Genomic DNA, 24,166 nt, shown 5'->3' with positions numbered 1-24,166 from the left:
AACAGAAATAGAGAATTGCTGTGTCATGCTCTCCTTTTCCTCACAAATTCCTTGTTTCAAATTTTATTAACTAAATTTCTTAGTATCTATTAATCAGACCAACCTTATAGAGAGAGACCTCTCATTTACACACATATATACACATTTCACAGTGGCTTCCAATGTCAGCAATATTGCTAGAGCATTGGTTGGATCTGGTTTGCTGATTCAGAGGCGGAAATTCTTCCGAGATTAGAGTCTGGCTGCTTTAGTCATTCCCACTGGATTTGACATCTCTGAAAGCACAATATTCTCTAATAAATCACTGGAGAGCTCATTCAGCCATAGCAAAGGTTAGCCCAATCAGTGGAAGTATCGTGTCTGTTTTCAGTTTATTTCAAGCACTAAAATTATTTTTATATAGCCAACGATGTTTTAGAAATGAATATTAACCTCTCCATCCTATACCAAGGAAGACCTATCATTTTTACGGTTTCATTATTTATTGCTTCTGAATTATAATCTGCTTTGTCACTTCTCTCTTCAGAAGAGTCAAGCCCCCTCTGGGACATTCATTCAGTTGCTTGAAAAGTATTTATGGAAAATCTTTATTCTGTATCAGGCACGGTAATGAATATTGGGGGCAAAATGATGGACCAAAAGTCACCTTCCCTCATCCCTGGAGGCCACGGTCTAATGGAAGGCCCATGTGTTAATAGCACTCTATCCATTTCTCTATCATCGACACAATAAAACTTGTGATAAATGCTAAGATGATAGTATGAGATTTGGAGGTTAGGAGAAAGCCTCTCTAAGCGACAGTTAACCTCTCCCTGTAGGATGAGCAGGAGCAGGCAAGTGAAGCCTGGTGGAAGAGGGGCCTCAGGGCACGCGTGTAGGCACTGGGGCAAGACAGTTTGGTGCATCCTCAGCGTGAACCAAAGGCTAGTGACGGGGGTGCTCAGGAAGCTAGAGAGGCAGGCAAATGGGAGGTTACAGAGGGCTCTGTGCACCTCGTTCAGGAGTTAAGCTTTTAAACTTAATTCAGAAGTCACACCTTTTATATGAATCACTGGCTTCTAGAACTGAATTGGAGGGACCAGAGTGAATACCAGGAAGCCAATGAGAGATGCTGGTAGCTTGGACAAGGGGTGTTGATGATGAAGATGGAGATGGAGGATGGATGGGAGGGAAATTTAAGAGGCCAGACCAAGACCGCTTGGTGAATAATTGGGTGTGGGAGTAAGATGGAGGCGCCCACAACCTGGCTTCGGGTTTCTGCAAACCCAGACAGTGCTCGCGATCATCTCTGAGCATCTGGTGGCATCATCACTGAGCAAACTAGAGCGTTATCCCTAAAATAGCCCAGGTATAATGGCAAAGAAGAAGAAGACCGGGAAGACGGGGGTCTTTTTTTTTTTTCTACTAGACACTCATTTCTCACTAGAAAAGAAATTAAAAGTCTCAAATAATAAACGGCTTCCCAGTGGCAACATTGCGCATTCCTTAGTGGGATTTTTGATCTTCTGTTCCTGTCTCATGAATTTTAAATCTAGTCTCTTCCCTTTGCACCCTGAAGGGACATTTACAAAGACCATTTTCCATTTTGGGTCATCGGCAGAGGAAGTCCCGAGATGTCCCCTTCAGATTCAAAAGACAGTTATCCCTTGCCTTGTTCCTCCAAGTTATCACATGATTGCTGAGTAAGACGCGGGGCTTTACCATCTCCCCCACTCCCTGAAAGCATTCAAGGTCAGAGCGGAAGAGAACACAGTTGTGCGACCTTCTTTTGTACTCACGGGAAATAATAGAGCCTATGATGGCGTTAAGTTCAAGGGTAATGATGGTGGAAACTGAGCCATATCACTACAATAGCTTTATTAATAGCTGAGAGGGAGATTGCCTTCATTCTCCTGGTATTCCTAAATGCCTTTCCTTTTCACAAGGGCATTTTCAACTTTCACGGAATTCTGAGTCATTTCTAAAGAAACAAAGCCACGGTGATTGTGATGAGTTGAACTGCGTCCCCCCAAAATTTTATGCTGAAGTCTTAACTCCCAGTACCTCAGAATGTGATCTCATTTGGAAAGAGAGGTCAACATCGTATTTGCTGAAGATGTCATTAGGTCAAACGAAGCCCTGCTGGAGTAGGGGTGGACCCTTAATCCAACACGAATGGTGGCCATATGAGAAGAGAGACACACAGGGAAGACAGCCACGTAACAGCGGGATACACATGCAAGGCAAGAATCAGCAAGGATTGCCAGCAAACTCCAGGAGCTAGAAGAGGCGAGGAAGTTTTAGAGGAATCGTGGCCTCTAGACACCTTGATTTCAGACTTCTAGCCTCCAGAACTGTGAGACTAAAAATGTTTGCTGTGTTAAGCCACCCAGTTTGTAGTCCTTCATCATGGTGCCCTGGGAAGCTAATACAGCTGTCACATTGCACAATAACTCGGAGATCATTTAGTCCATTCTACAAACGTGGAACGTGCTCAGAAAGGTGGAGGGATTTGCCCAGTTACCCAGTTCCTTTGCTCTGACCAGAACTGGGTATTCTAATTCCTTTTGGTTCAGAGTTCCTTGCAGAGGCCAGCCATCGGAGTTCAGCACCAAACAAGGATTTGGCAAACCCTGACCAGCTCCAAGAAAACAGCAGAGGACCAAAGCGAGCTGGTAGAGAGGACTTTTAGAGTGCAGAGTGGACATGCCAGGAGCTTCAGATGTGGTGGGGCCATGCTAGAAAAGCCACCGAAGGAAAAGGGTAACGAAGAGAAATAAGACTGTCAGTAGCTCCGCAGAACTGTGCAACCATCACTATAATGAATTCTAGAACATACGCCTCACTCCAACAAGAAGTCCTGTGCCCATTAGCAGTCACTTCCCACCTTCCCGCAATCCCCCTTCCCTAGTCCCACGGAGCCACTTACCTCGCTTCTATCTCTATGGATTTGCCTGTTCTGGACATTTCGTATAAATGGCGCCATACAACACGTGCTCTCTTGTGTCCGGCTTCTTCCACTGAGCACAATGTTTCCAAGGTGCATCCATGTTGTAGTGCGTGTCAGTGCTTCATCCTTTTTTAAGGCTGAATAATTTTCCGCTGTGTGGCTATATTCCATCTTATTTAGCCCTTGATTAGTTGATGGATTTGGGCCATTTGTGAACCCACCTTAGGACTCAACACCTATGAGTTGTTCAAAAAGCATTTGTCCATGAAGTACAAATTGTGAATTAAAGAGGAAGACGGATGAGCTAATGTTTGAGATATCCCCAGCCTAATCATTTTATATTCTCGCCAAAGATGGTGATAGGGGAGGACGGAGCCTTGAACAAGATACAAGACAAGAGGTTTGGAATGTGTGAGACCGATTTTTTTCTCAACAGAAGGGGCCTGAGGATCTAATTATAGCTAAAGTGCTCATGACCTAACTCTTGGCTCCTTTAGCACATGGCGATGAGCGCTGTGTGAATAGTTTCAGGTACCTGGGAGAGCTTCCAGAGAGTCCTTCACATACACACACGTTGACTGCTGGAACACAGCTGCTCCTGCCCACAGCCCTCTCTTCCTTCCTCTCTATCATCCTGAGGAAACATGCTCCCCTGAGGCCTTGTCTTGGAGAGGGGAGGGGAGGACCAGTCACCATTGGTCCAATGACTCCCCACGTGTGCGCTCTGATGCAGCAACAACTGGTACAGACAGTAGGCGCTCACTCCGTGCTCACTCCATGACCAGCGGAGAGTGTCTGAGCAGGAGCAAGCTACGTCAGGAAGAGTGGCCATTTCCCCTGAGAGAGTGTCCACCTGGCAGGACAGGCTCTGGGGGCACGGAGGAGCACCTGTCTGGGGCTGACTCCCCAGGGCGCTGATAAAACGCCATCGTGATAGATTCTCGTCTCATGAAAAGACTCTGCTAACTTACATGCCCCTTGCTGAGAACAGCAGGGAACGCTTGGTTCGGCTGGTAGTCCTAATCTCGAGATAGATTTCAGAGCAAAGAAACCCTAGCATTTCCCTGAGAGGACGTTAGATTCTCACAGTATCAGGGAGGCCCGTGACTTTATGGAACCAGGTCCTGCAACCAGGCTTTTTCTGGGCCAGAGATCGTAAGGTAGGAAGCAAACTCACGTGGAAGCAATGAAGCGGATCTCTGTCCTGGGCCCCTTGTCCAGTCTTTGCTTTGTCTGGCCTCTCCCCTCCTGCCACCATGTAACACTCCCTGTCCCCATCATTACTCAGTTGATGAATCACATTAAGTCGAGTAAAGCTTATCTTAACCAAGGCATCCCCACGGGGTTTCTCACGCTTCATTCCACGGATCGCCATCTGTCAATAACAGTGTATGAAACCTTGTTGTGTAGTTTGAATCAGAAAAGCATGACATATGCTAAATATGCTTTCCTAACCCTCGCAGACCTCACACTGCCAGGACGGCTCGAGACTTCTCCATCACACCTGTGCTCACAGCGTATTTTGGGTGGCCGGCCACATCCAGGCCGATTGATCACTTGTAATTCCTCAACGAGGACCCACAAGACAGACTCGGAGCACAGGCTCACGAGGGAGATGACAACCATCAACTCTACTTTGGCTCTGTACCCCTTCAACTCTTTCTGCCGAGGCTGAAGATATGTATTTGTGAACACGAAGATGTTAAGTATTTTAGATTTTTTTTATTATTTTAAAAATCATTTTTATTATATAATTATTTTTAATGATCTGTAACACCAAAAGATTGGAAGCAATCAAAATGTTCAGCAATAAAGGACAGGGAAAATGCCTTATGGCACATTCACGTGAGTCACTATCATGCAGTCATTGAAAAGGAAAATACACCCTCTGAGCAATATTAAGTGAAAAGAGCAAAACGTAGAGCATGAATATAAAGTCTGCTCCTTTACAGTAAAAGTGTAATTAAAGGCTTAGATATGCAAACTGGAAACTTCTAGAAATTGTGGCAGACTTCTGTCTACCTAATCCATTCTCCCTTTCTCCTGTAGCTAGAGATGAAATATACATATTTCCCAGCATACCTTGCACTCCTGTGGGGTCGAATCGGTCCTCACTGATGGAAAGTGAGCAGATGTGTGCCACTGTTGAGTCTAGGCCTTAAGACACCGGTCTCAGCATCCTTCCTTGTTTTCACCCCCCGCCTACAGTTGGAGCCCACCTGTAGTAGTGACCCTGCTGGACCATGCAGGTGATGCCAATTCCCTAGGGGACAGCAGAGCAACAAGAGCTCTTGGATGGCCACTGCCTAGCCAACTGAAACTCTTCTCGTGGGAACTGTCATGGGTGTCTCCGTCCGTTCAGGCTGCTATCACGGAATACCAGAGACCGGGTGGCTTATAAACAGCAAGCATTTATTTGTCAAAATTCTGAAGACTGGGAAGTCCAAGATCATGGCACGGGCAGATTTGGGGACTGGTGAGAGCCTACCTCCCAGACAGCCATCTTTTTGCTGTAACATCACATGGTGGAAGGGGCAAGGGAGCGTTCTTGAGCCACTTTTATAAGGGCACTAATCGCATGCATGAGGGATCTGCTGTCATGACCGCATCACCTCCTAAAGGCCCCACCTCTTAACACCATCACCTTGGGGGTTAGGTTTCAACATACGAATTTTGGAAGGACACAAACATTCGGGCCATAGCATATTAGATAAAGAAATACACATCTGCATTGTGGGACTCTTGGTTACAGCAACTGAGCCTTTACACTTATAATACAAAAGAATACAAGATAATCTTTTTTTTAAAAACTTTATTTATTTTTTAATGGACGCACTGGGAATTGAACCCAGGACCTCGTGAATGTTAAGCATGTGCTCTACTGCTGAGCTATAGCCTCCACTACACAAGAATCTTAAGCAGTGATTGTTTCTAGGAAGCAAAGTTGTGTTGGGAAGGAGACTTAAATTTCATCATACATCCGTTCGTAAAACTTGAATTTTTAAAAACATATGCGAGTATCAGCACATATTCACTTAAAAAATAACAGAAAACAGAACAATGCTGACCTTCTTTTCAACAGATTAGATGCCTGATTTTCCCGTAACTGTACCTCAGATGAGAGATGAGTGAATTTCAGGAATAAATGTTTTCATTAACCACTGACTTCACTACCTTCACTTGATGAAGATATTTGCTTGGGAGAAGGTAAAACTGTGTCTTTCATTAACTTGTCATTCTGTCAAAAGGACACTGCCAATGTGTGTGAGCTTAACAGAGATCTGTAATTACTTATTACTGAAAAGGGTCCATTTGTATTTTACCAAAACAATCAGAGAACATAGGAGCGAGCTTCTACTAGGTACCAAGTTAATGTGGCACCAACAGGGACGAGCTGTAACTGTCCCCATCCCCCACCACCATTCTTTTTAGAGTGTCCCTTCCTGGAATGATCCTGCTTTTAAATACTTGTCTTCATGCGTCAACAAACGCAAGCATAAATATCTTTCTAGAAACATCATGGGCACAAAACAGGGATCAATGTGGCAAAGCTAAAACCGTCCTTGACAAACTTGTGCTGATTTCCACTTTGTCCACGTTAACAAACACTGACACACCATTTGTTCAGTTGCTTAGAAACTCATATTTATTTTCTTTAACTGACATATAGTCAGTTTACAATGTGTCAATTTCTGGTGTACAGCGTCATGTTTCAGTTAGACATAGACACAGACCTAGACGCTCTTTTTCACAGTCTTTTCTCATGATAGGTACTACAAGATATTGACTAGAGTTCCTGGTGCTATAGACTAGAAACGTGTTGTTTAAGAAACTCATATTTAAAAATAACTTATTCTGCAAGATTAACTAAGAGACTGTACTTAAGGAAGGATGGTGCCTCGGAGAGTTTTCTTCTCTTCATTCCGAAGGGACGTTACTTACTTATGATTGAATAATTTCCCATTACTTTCAGGTAAATTTCATAAGGTGTCCCTTCAAGATCCACACGTATACTGGAGAGAAGACACTATGGACAGTTGCAGAGGAATGAAAGGGACAGGAGAGGTGGGAGGGAATGCCGACGTTGTTTCCCTTGGGAGAATTGCAGAAGCCAACAGGTAGGCATTTCCGCCTTTATGTCTTCTGAGTAGGAATTAAAGGTAGAATTAATTTCTCTGTTCATAACTATCTTAATGTACAAACTTCATGAAAACTGTTCCCCCTTTGATTTCTACCAAAGGGTTTTTTTCCTAAGTATTCTCTAAAAACCCAATGTAGATGGTAATTTCTTTTATATATAGATCTGTTTCCCTACTGTGTATTCATTATATGCTCATAATGTGAACTGAAGCCTCTTAATCATTAATTTCAAGATTTACAGCAATGGCAATTGACAGATATTCCAAATGCTTCTAATTTAGCTGCATACCTTTAAAAAATCGGTTAAGAAGTAAAAACAAAATCTTTCATTACTACTCGTCTTAGCCTTTAAATGGTGTCTAAACCTTAGAAGTCAAACATTACAGCTAATATTTATAAAAGTAATTGTAAAAGAAAGACTAATGCAACCACAGCATGATATAACCATGTAGCCATGGACATATGATAAATCTAAACAACAACTTAACATCAGAATGATAAGTTACAGTCACGAAAGTTCTGAGATATTGAGAAGCAGGTAGACATTGAGTTGGCAGGTAGGTCAACTGCTAAGATGGCCCATGTTGACCCCTCTCCTGGTATTCATAATCCATGACCAAGACGGCAGGCCGAGTGAGGCCATCACAATTGCCCATTCTGGTCATAGACGACTTTCCCAGGACTGAGGTGATCACTCCCACGGAGTTGGCAGGGCTTGGGATTTACTTCTAACAAGCAGAACATGGCCAAACAGATGGGCTACCACTTCTCTGATTAGATTACAAAAGATGGTGACTTCCATCACATTAAGCAATCTCCCTCTTGCTGGCTTTGATGAAGCAAGCTGCCATGGGGAGGGGTCCGTGGGACCGGGAACCGAGAGCCGTCTTTGGAAGAAGTGAATCCTGAAAACCACCACACGAATGTGAACCTGGAAGTGGATGCTAACCCTCGGAGATGCCTGTGGCCCTGGCCGACACGGAGATTACAGCCTTTGAGAGGCTCTGAGCAGAGGACCCAGCTGTAAGCCACGCCTGGATTCCTGATCCACAGAGACTCTGAGATGCCAAATCGTGTCATTATAAGCCACTAAGTTTGGGGTGGGGAGTGATAATTTGTTACACAGCAAGTGATAGCTGAGACAGAAGGGCAATTGCTGTGCATTTTCCTTATGTCACTGAACCACGGCTTAACATAGTTAGTACTGCTTAATGGAATTGACGTACAAATTGTTATACCGGGAATCATTTTCAGTTAAGACGACATTTTTCAGACTTTGCCAAAACAAGCCTTCTGCCTTGGGGTTGTCAGGCCATTGGAGGATGGAGCTCTTGCAGATCCTCTGTCTCAGCCTCAGGTACTGAGAATGCTGCAGCACTGGCTCCAGCAGAATAAATACGATCACATCCATGTTCTCATCCATTAGCCTCTGCAAGGCCAAGTAGAATGCCGTTTTAAAGTTCCAGTTTTTGGCATATTTTTTGGTCAAAACAAATATTGTTTTCTTGCTTTGGTTGATGCTCTGCATGAGGTTGTCGATGATGGCTAGTCCCGGATCCCAATCCCTCTCCTCTAAGCAGAGGAGTACATTTTTGTCTTCGCTCTCTTCCAGGTGGAAGCGCAGCTCATTGATTACCCAGTCCGTGACAGAGGCATCTTTGGTGTCATAAGAAACATAAGCGTCATAGAAAGTCTGGGATGTGGAAAGAGACCTGTAGCCTTTCACCTTAGCTAAGCACACATGATAGATAAACCAAGCGTCCCAGTGAAACCAGTGGTGAGCCAGGGAAACCACCATAACCATGATGGTGGCAAAGAAGGTGAAGAAACATAATATCGCTGCAATGGCATCTGAAACACAAGTTGTGAGCTCCAGACTCATAATACTCTTCCCTTGTTGATCCCCAGGACTGGCGCAAATGACATCTGTCAACCTGGGAATTGTGATGTTCAGATTTCCATCTATCCATTCTCGAAAATCTCCAATGTCACAGGTACAGTCAAAAGGGTTTCTCTCTAGTTCCAAAATGGCTAAGTTGGTGGCGGTCTTAGTTAGAAGCGTGGATTTGTTGATCATCTTTAGCTGGTTGGAACTTAAATCGAGGTGTATCAGACTGCTGGCTTCGGAAAGAAAGCCTGCGGGCAGGTGGGAAATCTTGTTTCTTCTCAGTATCAGTGTCTGAAGAGAAGATGTGAATTTAGAGAGGCTATCAGTTAAAAAAAAGAGCTCATTTCCACTTAAGTCAAGCAAGCGCAGATTAGGAAATTGTTGGAGTAATGACCAGTTAAAGAAATTTAATATATTATCGTGTATATATAGTTCGGTGAGACTTTGGGGCAAGTTAAGGAGTGCCTCGTACGGTATATGCTGAAGGTTGTTAAAGGATAAATCCAGCCGCGTCAGATTGCTGAGATATTTAAAGATTTGCCAGTACCTGACATCTTCCGCATTCCACAGAAGGTCAAGGCGGTTCCCACTGAAAACTAATTCTTCCAGGGACGCGCTTCTCAGGTATGGCTCAGTTAAAGTAAAAATGCTGTTGTGGCTCAAGTTTAAAACTTTCAGCTGAGTTAAATTTTGAATAAATCCTAGCCGGTGTGTCACTCCTGCTATTCGAAAATAGTGTGCATTGTAGCTGAGATCTAGAACTTCTAACAAGGGCAGTTCACCGAGAGCTGCATCGTCATCAAAGTCTAGTCTATTTCTTGTCAAATCCAAATACTTGATACCTGGCAAATGTGAAAATTCCATTCCGTGTAACACTTGACCGTTGCCATTTGAAGAGAGATTTAAGCAGGCGATGTCCTTAAAAGCTTCAAATTGGTTTGCCCCAATAAAGAAAATACTATTCAAGCTTAAATCTAAGGCTTTGCCATAAGATGAACATTGTGGTTTTATTAAAGGATGGGTGTTATGATAAAAATTCGAATGGGGGTCAAACTTAAAATCTGCTGAGCGTGGCTTCAGGATATGGCTTTGAAAAGAGGAGCCACTTGTATCATTGACCAGGGGCGATATTCTGTTCTCGGACAAGTAAATGATTGTCAGTTTGGGGAAATTTTGGAAAACGGTAAAATCAATTTGCTTAATAAAGTTAATGCCCAAGTTGATAGTCTTCAAATTTGAGAGGTTCCTCAGGGGCCGGAAATCCTCTTTTCTAAGTTCCTGGAACACATAACCTCTTAAGTGCAATATCTGGAGAGATCTAAGATTAGAGAAGTTTTCGGAAATATTAATGTATTTGGGATATCTTTTCTGTATATAGTTATAAGATAAGTCAAGGATTTCTAAGGAGGGCAGTTTCGTAAAAAATTCCCCAGAGGCTATTTCGTCCATTAAATAGTTGAATTCGAGATGCAGCACCTTCAGATGACGCATGTTGTCAAACCAGGATGCAGGAACCTTCTGGAGGGAGGTGCTGGAGAGGTTTAGGTAGCGAAGTTGGGTCAGGTTTTGAAAAGCGAGAGGATGGATCTGAATCGAAGCACCTCCTTCACACGGTATGCAGGGAAATGGCGCGTTAAAACATCTTGGGCAGTTTCCGCTTAAATCTAGGACTCTTAAATCGCCCAGTCCCTTGAAGTCCTCTTCACTGATGTTTCTAATCTTGGTGTTGCTAAGATAGAGTTCCCTTAGGGAGTATGGCAGTTTGGGTGGCACATGGAAAAGGGGATTGAAAGAGAGTGACAACACCTTCAACTGTGTCAGCTTTTCAAATGTTCCGTCTTCTATGGCAAAAGTTTCATTGCAAGCAAAATAGCAGTTCCAGCTCAAATAGAGGCGTTCCAAATTCCTTAGTCCAGAAGTATTCCTTTTAGTTAACACAATTATTTTGTTTTGAATCAGACTAAGTTCTCTCAAAGATCCTGGCAAACCAGCAGGTATTTCATATAACTGGTTGTCTTCCAGCAGTAACTCCCTGAGGTTCTGTAGGTTGAGAAACGCCCCGTCTGTGATAGTCATCCCTTTGTTTACATTGGGATTCACATTCTGCGGCCGTAGCCTGGCGTTGTGGTTTAGATTTATCTTAGTCAGGTTTTGCAGCCCTTGAAATGATTCGTTTGTTATGTGTCGGATGAAATTACCGGACAGGTCGAGTTCTGTCACATATTTGCCCACCGTTTGGGGCACTTCCTGTAGTCGACGATTGTCGCACTCAGCAATCACAGAGCCATTTTGGATTTTCTCATCGCAAGGATAGCTTCTAGAATAGTTCGCTTCAGTGAAGAACTCACAGGGATCAGAGATAAGCAGGAAAAGGCAGGTCAGAAGCAGGAAGTGAAGGGTCATGTTTTCCTAAGGAAAATCAAAGCGGAGTCAACAACATTAGAGTAGCAATATTTGCCGGCCATTTCATGATGAAATTCACAGGGCTTCATCACACTTTGTGAGTTTTGAAACGTGAGTTCTTTTAACAGTGGAATGCACTGCATTGAATTAGATTCAGAGCAATTTTATTTTATTTTATTTCTTTTACTGTGTTTAGCCCATGATGCTAAAAGAAGTAAAAGACGAAGCTATCTGGGATGTGATGATGAGAAAACCTGGAAAGCTCGCAGAAGCGCTAATCAAGATGCCCCACACAACATAGCGGGCCTGATGCTGGACCACGGCTATGGTTTATGCTTGATCTATAGCACAGCAAGCTGTTTATCTGTAGCTTCAACCTACTAGCTTAAGTCTTGATGACACCTTGGCCAGTCCCAAGGAGAGTTCTGATCCACCTCCTATTATGCTCTCGTCCAAGATCGCTGAGCCAGAGTCATCGCTATGACTTATCTCCACAACCATTTCTTTTATTGGTATTTCCCACAATTTTCCTATACCTCTATGATGGTATGTATCAAGTTCTCTTACGTCTGAGCATGACAGGCAAGTGGACACTTTCTGTTGCTAATAATAGCAAAGTGTCACGTCTTGTGCCAAACATAAACATTTTCTCACCCACGTTACTGTTCCCAGCAACACAGTGAGCTAGGTGCTATTATTATCCATATTTTGTAAGGGAAGAAACCAACTCAGACTATAACTTAACTGACTTTCAGGAGGATAATAATACACTGTAGAGGTGAGACTTGAGTCAATCTGATTCCCAAGTTGTTTTTAACCACTAACCATCATGCTATACAATTTCATTTTGAAATTTTCATGCCAGAACAGTTCCTCAAATGGAGATGGCGCTCAAAAATTTGTTGTGAGACGGCTATGACTTAACGTGTCCCTTATCATATAAACATTGCCATTAAGAGCCGTTCTTTTGTTTTTGTCTAGTTCTCTACAGAAGAGATGACGTTTTATATTTTTATGCATCCTTTGTAACACTTAGTAGGGTGTTTCTAATACTTGATAGGGGGCTGAATACATTACTTTTGGTAATTATAAAATGCAACAAACAGATTAATGTGATTGGTATGATCAAGAGTTATGGTCAAAAGAACTCTCAAAATCTTATTTCACTGGGTAGAGACAAACCTTTACTAAACTGTATTTTTCACTAAAGCCCAGCTCATGTCCTTATTGCGAGTTAAACAACTAAGTACGTACTTTCTTTTGAAACTGTTCGAAAATTTAGGCGTAGTGAATTAACAGTCACTGCCATATGCTTACTACATTATAAAATATTTTTCTGTGGATGTTGAGCATTGAGGATCAACAATTATTTTTTGCTCTTAATCTCTTTTTTTTTGCACTTTTTAATTTTTATTTTTTTTACTTGAAGTAGAGTCAATTTACAATGTTGGGTTAGTTTCTGGTGTACAGCATAGTGATTCAGTTATTACCCATTCATAACAGCCAAGGAGAAACCAGCTCCTTATGAGTTGAGAATTAAAGTGGGACAGAACACCCAGGCGTTTTCAGTTACTTGTAATATTTCCAAAGACAGCCCTATCAGAGTGCTGCTGCTCAATGTTTAACTTTTTTTTTTTGTAAATCATGCTTTTTTTCATTGAAGTATAGTTGGTTTACAATGTTTCAGGTGGACAGCAAAGTGATTCAGTTACACACACACACACACACACACACACACATATATATATGTATATGTATATATTTTCCTTTTTCAGATTCTTCTCCATTATAACTTACTACAAGATATTGAATATAGTTTCCTGTGCTCTACAGGAGGACCTTTGATGTTTAACCTTTACTAAAAGAAAGCCCGACTTTCCCCGGTGTGGTATGCAGCATTTTAAGATGATCCCTGTGAACGTTGCCACCTGGTAGTACTCCTGTAATTATGTCACATTATGTGACAAAAGGGAGGTTATCTAGATGTGCCTAATCTAGTCATATATGCCTTTAAAAGCAGAGCGCTTTCTCTGGCTAGTAGCAGAAGGAGAGTCAGAGAGATTGGAAGCAGAAGAATTTGACGCAGCATTGCAGACTTGACGATGGAGGAGGCGGGCCCCTGACAAGGAATGGAAGCGGCCTTTAGAAGCTGAGTGGCTCCCTGTGACCGTCAGCAAGGAAATGGGGGCCCTGATCTTACAATCACCAGGAACTAAAATTAACAGGCCGCCTGAATAAACTTGAAAATGGATCCTTCGCCAGAGCCTCAAGAGAAGAGTCCAGCTTGGCCAACACCTTGATTTTAGCCTAATGAGACCTAGAGCAGAGAACCCAGGCAAGCCTACCCAGATCCTAGCTCACGGCAATTTCAGCTACTAAAGAGGTATTGTTTGAAGCCTTTATGCTGGGGGGTTATTTGTCACGTAGCAATAGAAAACTAAAACATCTCGAAAATGTGTGTTCAACGATGATTCATGACTTGAAAATACGCAGCTTTTGCAGAGGCCTCCCCAGGTCTCCAAGTTCAACATCTCCACTGGGAGACACAGGAGCACCAAGAGGCGATGACGGTCGGGGATGCGAGGACCTTTGGCAGGTGACCCAGGCAATGTTATGTTTGCTCGGCACCTAAGTAGATCTAAGCCTATGTGACTTCCAAGTGTGAACGTTGCTAGATTTGGAAGCCACTTCCTGACTCCTCCTTGTCCTTTCCTAGGTAGTGGGTGGCCTGGGGAGTCTATTTCATCACATGCGCAGCTTATCAGTTAGCTCACCATCTAGTGGGTTAAACAGACATGAGTGAAACGCAACATTACAAGATTTCAATTGTGACACCGAGAAGTATGTGATGCTAGGGAAGCCTAAAAAGAGGAGGATGTGTCCTCCTTAGCCTCAAGTTAAGGCCTCAACGTCTTACTTCAAATGTGACTCTCATACAGCACTAAGCAACTGGGGAGAAAAGCCTCTAGGGGGCGCCAGAGACCAGAAGAGGAGTCTTGATATTCACTCCTTTTTTTCAGGAGGAATATGGCCTCCCAGAGACTCCGAGGCAACTGAAAATAAAGATGGGGCCATGGAAATGAGCAGAATATTCCAGAAGGGATTTCTGAGTGAAGACCTTGAGATTCACAACTCCACTCTCCTGAAAGAGTCCTGAGGTAAGGACATGAGTGGACAAGTTCCAGACACCCTCAATCTGAAGAGAAGTACATGGATGGGAAGAGTGGGAGTGAGCAGGCAGTTAGCAAAGATGGCGAAGAGAAGACCTTGATTGCTCAAGCCTCTCCATCCCCCGAGGCCTCACAGAGGCGAGATGGACTGCGAAGGCTCCTCATCCAGAGAGTGAACCCTCGCTCACGTCATCCATGGGCTCTGAGGAGAGAGCAGAGCCCAAGGCCCTAGCCAGCGAGAGCTGCACCTCCCTGGCCAGGTTCTTCCTCCAGGCCACACCCAAGCCTCTCGCTACCAAAAGTCTTGGCTCCCAAAGGACATCAAAGGAAACCAAAGAGAATCTACCTGATTAAGGCATAACCAATGAATAAAAACCATCCAGGCTGGCAAAAGAAAAATGGCAACCCTGCAAATAAAATAAAGAAATGGCAAGTACTCAAAAGAAAAATAGAGAGAGAAAAGGCAACTCTGCAAATAAAACAGGAAAAAAAGGCAATTATGCAAATAAGATAGAAAGTAAAACTATGCAAATAAAACAGGGAGAGAGAGAGAGAAACAGAATTCTGTTGTTTGAGGCTGACAGCTGAAGGCATTCAGTAAAGCAACAGGAAAGGGCTAGGATCCTACAAGGTGGAAAAGAGCATAAAAGGAGACCACAGCCAACAAGGAATGTGTATAAAGTTGAGGAAGATGACGAGCGGGTGGGTGAGTGAGAGGTGGTGCACAGCAGAGCGGAGAAGGCTAAAGCCAATCAGAGCGAAGTCAATTCATAGCACAGGAGCCCAGAAAGACTCGGGAGCTGCAGGCAGCAGTCAAAGCAGTGGCGTGCCAGGTAGGGCTGCCCAAGGATGGGGTGAAAGTCTGCATGAGAAGTTAGACCCTTCCTGATCCCCTCCCTGAGACTTACTACCTTGAAAGGTTGAATCCAGAGCCTTGGGTTCGGGAGTCCAGGCACAAGTGAAGGCAGGGGTGAACTGTCAAAAATCAAACAGGAAGGTTAAAGCACAGTGTGAATATGGAGCATGGAACCCCATCCTTTTCCCTCCTCCAGCTCTGGGAACCCTGACATCCACCTGGTTTATGAACATCCCATGCCAGCACCCCAGGCAGGAGACTGGAGCATCTCACTGGGAACAATGTTCATAGCAGCACTATTTATAGTAGCCAAGACATGGAAACAACCTAAATGTCCATTGACAGATGACTGGATAAAGAAGTGGTGGCATATTTACACAATGGAATACTACTCGGTCATAAAAAAGAATAATATAATGCCATTTGCAGCAACATGGATGGACCTGGAGATCGTCATTCTAAGTGAAGTGAGCCAGAAAGAGAAAGAAGGATACCACGTGATAGCACTTATATGTGGAATCTAAAAAAATTTAAAAGACACAAATGAACTTATTTACAAAACAGAAATAGACTCACAGACATAGAAAACAAACTCATGGTTACTCGGGAGAAAGGGGGTGGGAAGGGATAAATTGAGAGTCTGAGATTTGCAAATACTAACTACTATATATAAAACAGATAAACAACAAGTTTACACTGTATAGCACAGGGAACTCAATTCAACGAGGACTGCCAGCCACTACCAGAAGCTGGGAGAGGGGTATGGGACAGATTTTCCCTCCTGGCCTCCAAGGAGGAGCCAGACCTGTTGATAACACCTTGATTTCAGACTTCTGGCCCCCAGAATTGTGAGAGGATACACTTCTGTTGTTTTGAGTCACCGAAGTTGTGGTCCTCTGTGACGACAGCCACAGGAGACAGAGAGTAAGAGCAGAGGGCAGGGAAACAAGAGTTGACCGGTGGAACTCACTGCTGACACAACTTTGAGCTGCCAGAAAAAGCCCTGATGAGGACGACTGGGTCTGCATGGTCTCAGCCTTTCACTGGGGGTTGCCTTGGAACACCCAGAAAAAAATCAAGACCGATTTCTATGAAGAAAGCATATGAATCACACACAAAAAAGAAATTTGCTTAGCTTCCCCCTCCCTGCCGATTATAGCATTGCTAGCTGTTGAGGAAGTCACTTCGCAACTGTTTTCCTATTTTCCACTGCCAATCAGTTCTTTGGATGGGTCCACGCCATGTGAAGAGCCAGTTGTCTCCTCTGGGCTCCAAGGGAACCAGAGAGCACATCGAAAGCAGCCTCTCAGTCCTCACCCGAATCTTTCTTCTCAACTTGGACCCCAATGGACACCAAAAACACAATTTTGAAAGACTAGTGGAGTTTTAAGAACAGTTCAGCAAACCTGCCTTAGTGGAGGACACCCTGGGAGTCAGAGTGAGACCAGGGGCCACCCCCAGAACCCAGCCTGTGGGGTGACGGCTATAGGCAGGGCAGAGATGGGACATTCTGGGTACAAAGGCAGTGACCCCACCAGGTGGGGCTCAAATTCTGCAGGTTTTCCCACACAATCTAGGGTGAAGGTGGTCTGCGAGGCACCAAAATAAACAGCCTTTTAGCTTTTCATACCCCTCTCCTAGGCTGTAAGCAGCGATTCTGCAATGGTGCCCCCCCTTTTTCCTCTTGCTGAGATGTGATTTGCCTCAGACCGTCTCCCCAGCTGCACCCCTGTCTCAGGTTGGGTCCTGCTGATGCCCACTGACACTAAAGTGTCAAGAGAACCTACTGATCATAAAATGTGATTAATCCCCACAACTGAATTACTTAGCTGTTTGGGCATGATGTAGGACTCAACCAGAACTAAACGTTTGCCAAACTGGAAATATTTCTAATTTTTCATGGGTTCTGATTCATTTGCAGGTGCCTGTGTTGACCAATGATATATTATGACAGTAAATTAATAAAGTAACAGTCGTACAGATAGGATTTGTCACCTTAGATGAAATTTACAGGTAATACTAGATACTTTATGTTACCTATTCCACATTTGATGGATTCACTAACAGCTTTGGAAAACAAAAGAAACCACTACCACATTCAATGGGTGCATCAATGAAGAGATGGGGCCTGATTTTATCTACATAAAAATAAGAAAAATTATGCTATTTGAATTTCAGAATATACAGTAGTGAGCATTTGTTGTATGCTTTAGCAATCTTCCTAAAAATCGGTGAGGTGGGTGCTGTCATAAGCCCCCATCTTACAGACATGGAGTTTGAGGCTCAGAGACTTTCATTTATCCAAGGCCATTCAGATGGTAGGCGGCAGAGTGGAAACAGCCTAAAGGTACCTGAGTAGTTAACAGATTGGAACCAAGCAGCTGTTCGACAGTGATCTGGTTTCAATCATCAGCAGAAACACCAAAGCCAGACCTGGAATCTTCAGGAACCTTCAGGAACCTCCTGGAACCTTCCAATGCTGGGGTTATGACCTACCTTGTGCCTTTCCACTGATCAGTCTACCACAGAGCACTTCCAGGTTCTCTGCCATTCCATAGAACAACTGGAAAGCCACTCATTCTAGATGCAGGCACCAACTAGCCACTCTTTGTAACCATCTGAAAAGTCAACACAGCCTGTACTTGAGAATGCCAATCTAGGATCATAGGTTACACATTTAAATACACTGTGTTTTTATAGCCCTGAATAATTATAAACTGGGGATAATAGTTTAAAAAAATAGCAAATCCCTCAACTCCATTTAATAACTCAGTTGAATGCACCCCAATATTCATAGTAGCACTATTTACAATAGCCAAGACATGGAAGAAACCTAAGTGTCCATCCATAGATGAATGAATAAAGAAGTTTGGTATACACACACACCCCTTCACACATGCACACACAATGGAATACTACTCAGCCATAAAAAAGAATAAAATAATGCCATTTGCAGCAACATGGATAGACGTAGAGATTATCATACTAAGTGAAGTTAGAGAAAGACAAAAATCACATGATATCACTTATATGTGGAATCTTTTAAAATGACACAAATTAACTTATTTACAAAATAGAAACACTCATAGACATTGAAAACAAACCTATGGTTATCAAAGGGGCAAGGGGGGAGGGATAAATTAGGAGTTTAGGATTTGCCGATATTAGGTACTACATATAAAATAGATAAACAACAAGGACCTACTGTACAGCACAGGGAACTATATTCACTAGCTTGTAATAACCTATAATGAAAAAGTCTATACAAATGTGTAACTGAATCACTGTGCTGTACACCAGAAACTAACACAACATTGTAAATCAACTATAGTTCAATTAAAAAGTAAACTGATCTGAAAGGACCAAAAAAAAACCCCCAAAGCTCAGTTGAACTCAAAAGATATTTCATCGGAATGACATTCCCCTCAGTAGACCCTGGAGGTGGCACCAAGACACACTTAGAAATATTACACAACTCAGTTTCAAAGACTGACCCTGGGTCATACCGTCTTCCCCTGCGAGACATACCCTGATGCTCTGTAAGTCTGGGTTTGCGTGGAACCGCCTTCTCTCCGTAAACTCCCGTGCAGTTTTTAGGCTCATTACATGCAAGAACAAGAAGCTGACTGAAGGACAATGAACTTCACCAACTGCCCTCTCCCTGGTCCACAGCCTCGGCTGTTCTGATAAGGCATACTTGCAACTTTTATTTTGCTTTCTGGAATCAAACCGAGGGGCTTATTAGCTTATTTACTAATAAGTTTCAGGTCTTCCTGGAGGCCTTGTCACCCCCTAAAAAAGCCTGTGCCCCTTAAGGAGAGGACCAAAGGTGCTGTGTAGACGCTGTGCTAAGGCAGCGGTTCTCAACTTCGGCTGCACGCTGAGACACCTGGGAAGCTGAAAGCTACGAGTGCCCAGGACCACCTGCAGAGAACTGAGTCCATTGGGGTCTGGGCTTCAGCCTGGACATCGAGCTTTTTAAAGCTCGGTCTGTGCTTCTAATACGTAATCAAGGCTAAGAACCCCTGCTCTGAGGCCAGGAGGCAGCTAGATCCTTGACTTCCGCCCACCACTAATGACAGGGAAGCGGGGCATTTTTTTCAAGTTTAGTTTGATTCCATTATTTTATTTTCACTTTCTGATAATACGATTCTATCGGTTTTCACAGCAGTTTACGAATATCAAGTAGAAATTGGATAACTTCAATTGCAAGTCTGTATATGTTATGGGCCACTGCAGTCATTTTGTAAAGCATCATACAATTTCAGTGCAGGCTTCATTTACTTTCGAGAATTATATTGGGTATTAAATGGATATAAAACACTAACTTCAAGAACTTATACATACGTGAAATAGTTGTTAAAAAAACAACTCCAAGAGCTTTAATAAGCACTGAGTGAGCACGGGAAAAATATAAAAGGTAAACATTGGATGAGTTTCTCTGGAAATCCATCTTTGCAGCTGCTCTTAAATCTCATGGAATTTTCTAGAAAAGATACGTTTTTTTTAAATGGCAAAGGTTTTTAATCTGACAGTTCCTGACGATTACTGAAACTGACCACCAGCTGTGTCTAAACACTATAGAACGTAATTATGGACTTAGTAACATCTTTACTTAAAAACTCTGACCAAGAAAAGCCGCAACCACGCTTGCACATTAATCTCCTGGGAGCAGATGAAGTTCAGGCTTTGCAGAGACCCAAGCAAGCGACCCGAGTGTGTGAGCCCAGAGAGGTCGTCCTTTTCTGTAAAAGTAGCAAAGGACACACACCTCCCCACCCACTTCACCTCCAACCCCCTGGCTCTAGAAGAGAATATTATTTCTAGAGTATTCTAGAAGAGAATGTTGACCCAGAATATTGTTCCAGGTCAGTTCCTAACTTGGAATTTGCCTGTTTTCCTCTTCAAAATGATAAGACCACCGCATTCGAGTTTCGAAATTTCCTGCACAGCAGGCCCCTTCGCCTCCAGTGAGAGTTGTTTCAATAGTTCACCTTTTGATATTGACTTGCCCTGTGATCATTTTCTTTGTTCAAGCCGTATTTGCCACCAAGCCGTATTTCAGGGTCAGAAATCCTCTATTCTGGGGGCAAGCTCTGTTAAAAGCAAAGAAGGGGCTTACCGCTCCTCTGTCGGCGCTTCTCACTGCTCGGCCCGGGCCGTGCAGCGCTGCGGAGCGGCGGCCTGGGCGGCGGGCGCGCGGACAGTAGGAACTAACCCGCTTCCTCAAACCGGCCGCTTTACCGCCAGCAGAACCCGGCCTGCGGTTTACAGAGGCTTCTGTAGGAAGAAGGGAACTTGTGATTTCTTCACTGTTGCCAAATCACTTATTGACTATGCTTTAACATTTCAAAACTGAAACTGGGGGGAGAAAAGTCATTTATGAAATGATTTCAATATAACCCGAGCCAGATATATCCGGTGCATGTTTGTAAGTTGGGCTCTATCTGTGTGAATGTGTGGGTGGCTGAAAGGAACCTCAGCAAAATGTTAAGAGCAGTTAGCTCTGGGAACAGGATTGAGGGAAAGTGAGGGAGAAATGGGGAAATTTGTGCTTTGCCTTAAAAAACTGGAGTGGCTTTTTTTCCAACTGTACTACAAGTTTGTACTCAATTTAGGATTGCCCAAACTCATTTTTCTGTATATAATTCACAGATGTGGTTAAGTAACATTTGCATTGTTTCATCTTTGATCCATGTGTTTCCAAGACAGCACACGGCGCGGCGGGTGTGGATCTCCCCACCAGGCTGTGGTCACAGAGCAGGCACCCTTCTCCTGGGTGTCCCTGCACCCCAGCCAGCACCGGGCATAACGTATAAGCTCAATAAATGTTTGTTGAATGAATGAGTGAGTGCATGGGTGAACGTGAGCATGAGGCGGGAAAACTGAATTTCCTGATTTGGCCTGGTAAGTGATTTGGATTTTAAGCTCTCAGAGGAGGGAGGCCTCAGAAGGTTTAACCAAGCAGGAGTCAGCCAACTCCAGCATGTGGGCCGGATCAGGCCAGGGAGTAGAGAATGACTTTCACAGATGAAATCTGCCATCGATCTGATGAGAAAGAACACTAACTATAAACTCCAGGTGGGCAAAATGTTCTCATGCCTCCCAAAGAATTCCATCCTTTCCATTATTAGACCTGTATTACAGAAGACTGCACCTGATTCTTACTATATTTTGAATTTTATCAACTAAATAATTGAGCAGTTTCTTTTTCTCTTTATCATACAAGTATCTTCCTAGTGTCTTCAATTTGCCTTTTGGCCTGCAAAGCCTAAAATATTTCCTTTACAGAAAACGTTTGCTGACTCCTGGCCAAAAGAAGAGTCAAGAATGGGATAGAGTGTGCGTCACCTTGCCTTGAACTGGAGGAAACCGCATTGGGGACAGGGTGGGTAGGGGGTGACATTTTCTCACACACACACACACTTCATTGTTATTACTTTCCCTCAGGCCCTTGGTCCCTCTCTCTCCTACAACCTCTCTATGTGACAACATGAGGACTTTGGAGACCGTGTCACGAAGGCATGCCTTTCAGAACTCGCAGGCCTGGGTGGCCATCCCTAACTGCCCTCTCACCACAGGTGATTCAAGGCCTGACCCACAATTTGGGGAGGGATTCCCAGGACCCCAGAGAACACAGTCTGTGACTTCGTGGGCTCACCAAAAACCTTGGTGACAGTCACCTCAAAGACCTCATCTGGCCGCCACCCAATCTCCTGGCTTCCCTCGAAACATTTGCCGAGAAATAAAGTTCAAGAAAGGACGTAAAAGTGACCACCAGTAGTGGACTGAGCGAGGCTCCTTCAGGCTGGAGTGGTCAGCCTTTCTAGAAAAGCCAGACACACACGGCCTGGCCTTCGGGCCACAAAATGTCGGCCAGTTACAGAGCAGGCAGTTGGGAGCCCACGGAGCATGCGCACACTTGCGCTACACTTGCCGGCAGCTTACTGCCCACGCCAGGCCAGCCGTGAAAGCGAGCCCCTTATTCAAATCACTGGGTGCTCCACACAAACAGCAACCGCGAAGGATGAAAATGAAGTTGACACCAGGGCAGAACAGCCACCGCGAACCAGAAGTTCAGTCCCACGTGGAGGGTGGCCACAGGACCCAACCCTCTGCCCGAGCCCAGAAACCGGCAGCCAGGGGCCACATCCGCTCTCCTGCCCGGCCCTGCAAGGGCACACAGCTCCGCGAAGCTCCTTCCTGGTTCTTTGCCTTGCCATCCACGCTGACTCAGATCTTTATTTCGAAATGGAGACGATCAGTCATTAAGTACCCTGGCCGGGCAAGTCTACCAGGCAGCACAACCACCTGCTGGGGCAAATGAGCGTCGCCGAGCCTCAGTTTTTCCATCTCTCAAATGGGGATGACAATAACATTATCTTTCTCTTATGGGAGCTTTGAGGATTAAACGATGCTTGGGAAAGCCTTAGGACAGTCCCTAGCACAGAGTAAGCGCCCAACAAGTCAAACTAGGGTTATCGTTATCACTCTTACCGCCATGGACTTCACTCACCTCCGGGCCATGGCCCACGGCAGACAGGGAGGACCACGCCAGGCGCTGGCCGTGACCCTTTCCTCTGGCATCAGTGAGCACCAGCGCGCTCACGGGGCTGCAGATGGCTTCTCCCCATCAGGGCTGTGGCAAAGTCCCGTGTGTGAAAACACGATAGAGCCCTGGACACAGCTCCAGACTTTGGACAAAACCAGGTGCTGAGAATCTGTTGTTTGTCTAAAAAAAAAAAAACCCATCATGAAATATAGAAAAGGCTAAAGTGGAAGAGGTCTTGTACAAGAAACATTTCTTAGGTAAAGGATTTGGATGAAGACATGCATAAGAGGGTTCCTTGACACGAGGCCAGATCTGATGTGAGCCCATCCTGGTTTTAAATTGAGGCACAGACCTCCAGAGGGGACAGCAAGCTGCCCTTCCCTGGTCAGCACAGATACAGGTGACACGGGCCACAGGACTCAGAGGCAGGAAGCAGGTATTGGTGATCTCCTGGTCCTCCTGCACTGGTTGCCACAAGTCCACAGCTCCCTCCCTCCTTTCCTGCCTCTCTAAGTCCTGAGCCCCTTACCCCACTCTTCCTGAGCCCTCACAGTCTGAGCATGCGCCTTGACTCACCCTGACTGCACTGTGCTCGTTCCCAACTGTGGCAGTTCTTCTCCATCTGCGCTATTATCTCTCATTCCCAGCAAAAGCTTAAAGTGCTAGGCTACGCAACACCTCAGTGCCCATTCGAAAAAGGCACCCTTCTGGATGAAAAAGTCTGCTGAAAGCACTCTTCCTGTGGGCTGATGTAACCCCAAATCAGGGCACCGAGCTAGGTAAGAGGAGGAAGGGCTGTGATTCCAGGCTCACTCGGCCGATACGGCCAACTACTGTTAAGCAGTGCACAACCTGTGCAACTGTACCTGGTGGCCAAGCTACAGCAAACTAAAGCTCATTTCATCAGGATGAATGGGACCATCTCCTTTCAACAGCATATTCAACTACACAGAAATGGGGACAAGGCGAGGTCCCTGCAGTCCTCTACCAATTCCCTTTTTGAGTCAGATGTAGGTTGCAGAGGAATTATCTGAAAACCTGGTCTTTCCATCAGTTGCAACCCCTTCCTGTGTTTTCTGAAGTCAGTGTCTCCCAAATAATGGGCCAAGACAGCACAAAAACCCATAGCACTCTAGAGCTGGAAGGGCCCCTTATTTCCTGGATGAGGGAACTGAAGCCAAAGGTCGAGAGTGCAACGGTGGTGGAGAGGAGTATTGGAACTCCCACT

General features: G+C 44.4%; 1 protein-coding gene across 1 annotated transcript; it reads right to left on the bottom strand.

The window, feature by feature from the left end:
• Nucleotides 1-5,851: 5,851 nt before the first annotated feature.
• TLR8 (toll like receptor 8) lies at nucleotides 5,852-22,973 on the bottom strand. Its single transcript, XM_006212621.4, has 3 exons — nucleotides 22,903-22,973; nucleotides 15,439-15,505; nucleotides 5,852-11,366 (listed from the first exon to the last, which is right to left on the bottom strand). The coding sequence occupies exons 1-3, from the start codon at nucleotides 22,971-22,973 to the stop codon at nucleotides 8,268-8,270; spliced, it is 3,237 nt and encodes a 1,078-aa protein (XP_006212683.3). The 3' UTR covers nucleotides 5,852-8,267.
• Between the last annotated feature and the right edge of the window lie 1,193 nt (nucleotides 22,974-24,166).

This window comes from Vicugna pacos, chromosome X (assembly GCF_048564905.1).
Source record: "Vicugna pacos chromosome X, VicPac4, whole genome shotgun sequence".
Taxonomy (NCBI): Eukaryota; Metazoa; Chordata; class Mammalia; order Artiodactyla; family Camelidae; genus Vicugna; species Vicugna pacos.
Note: the sequence above shows the minus strand (reverse complement) of the source record. Positions and strands in the feature narration are given on the sequence as shown.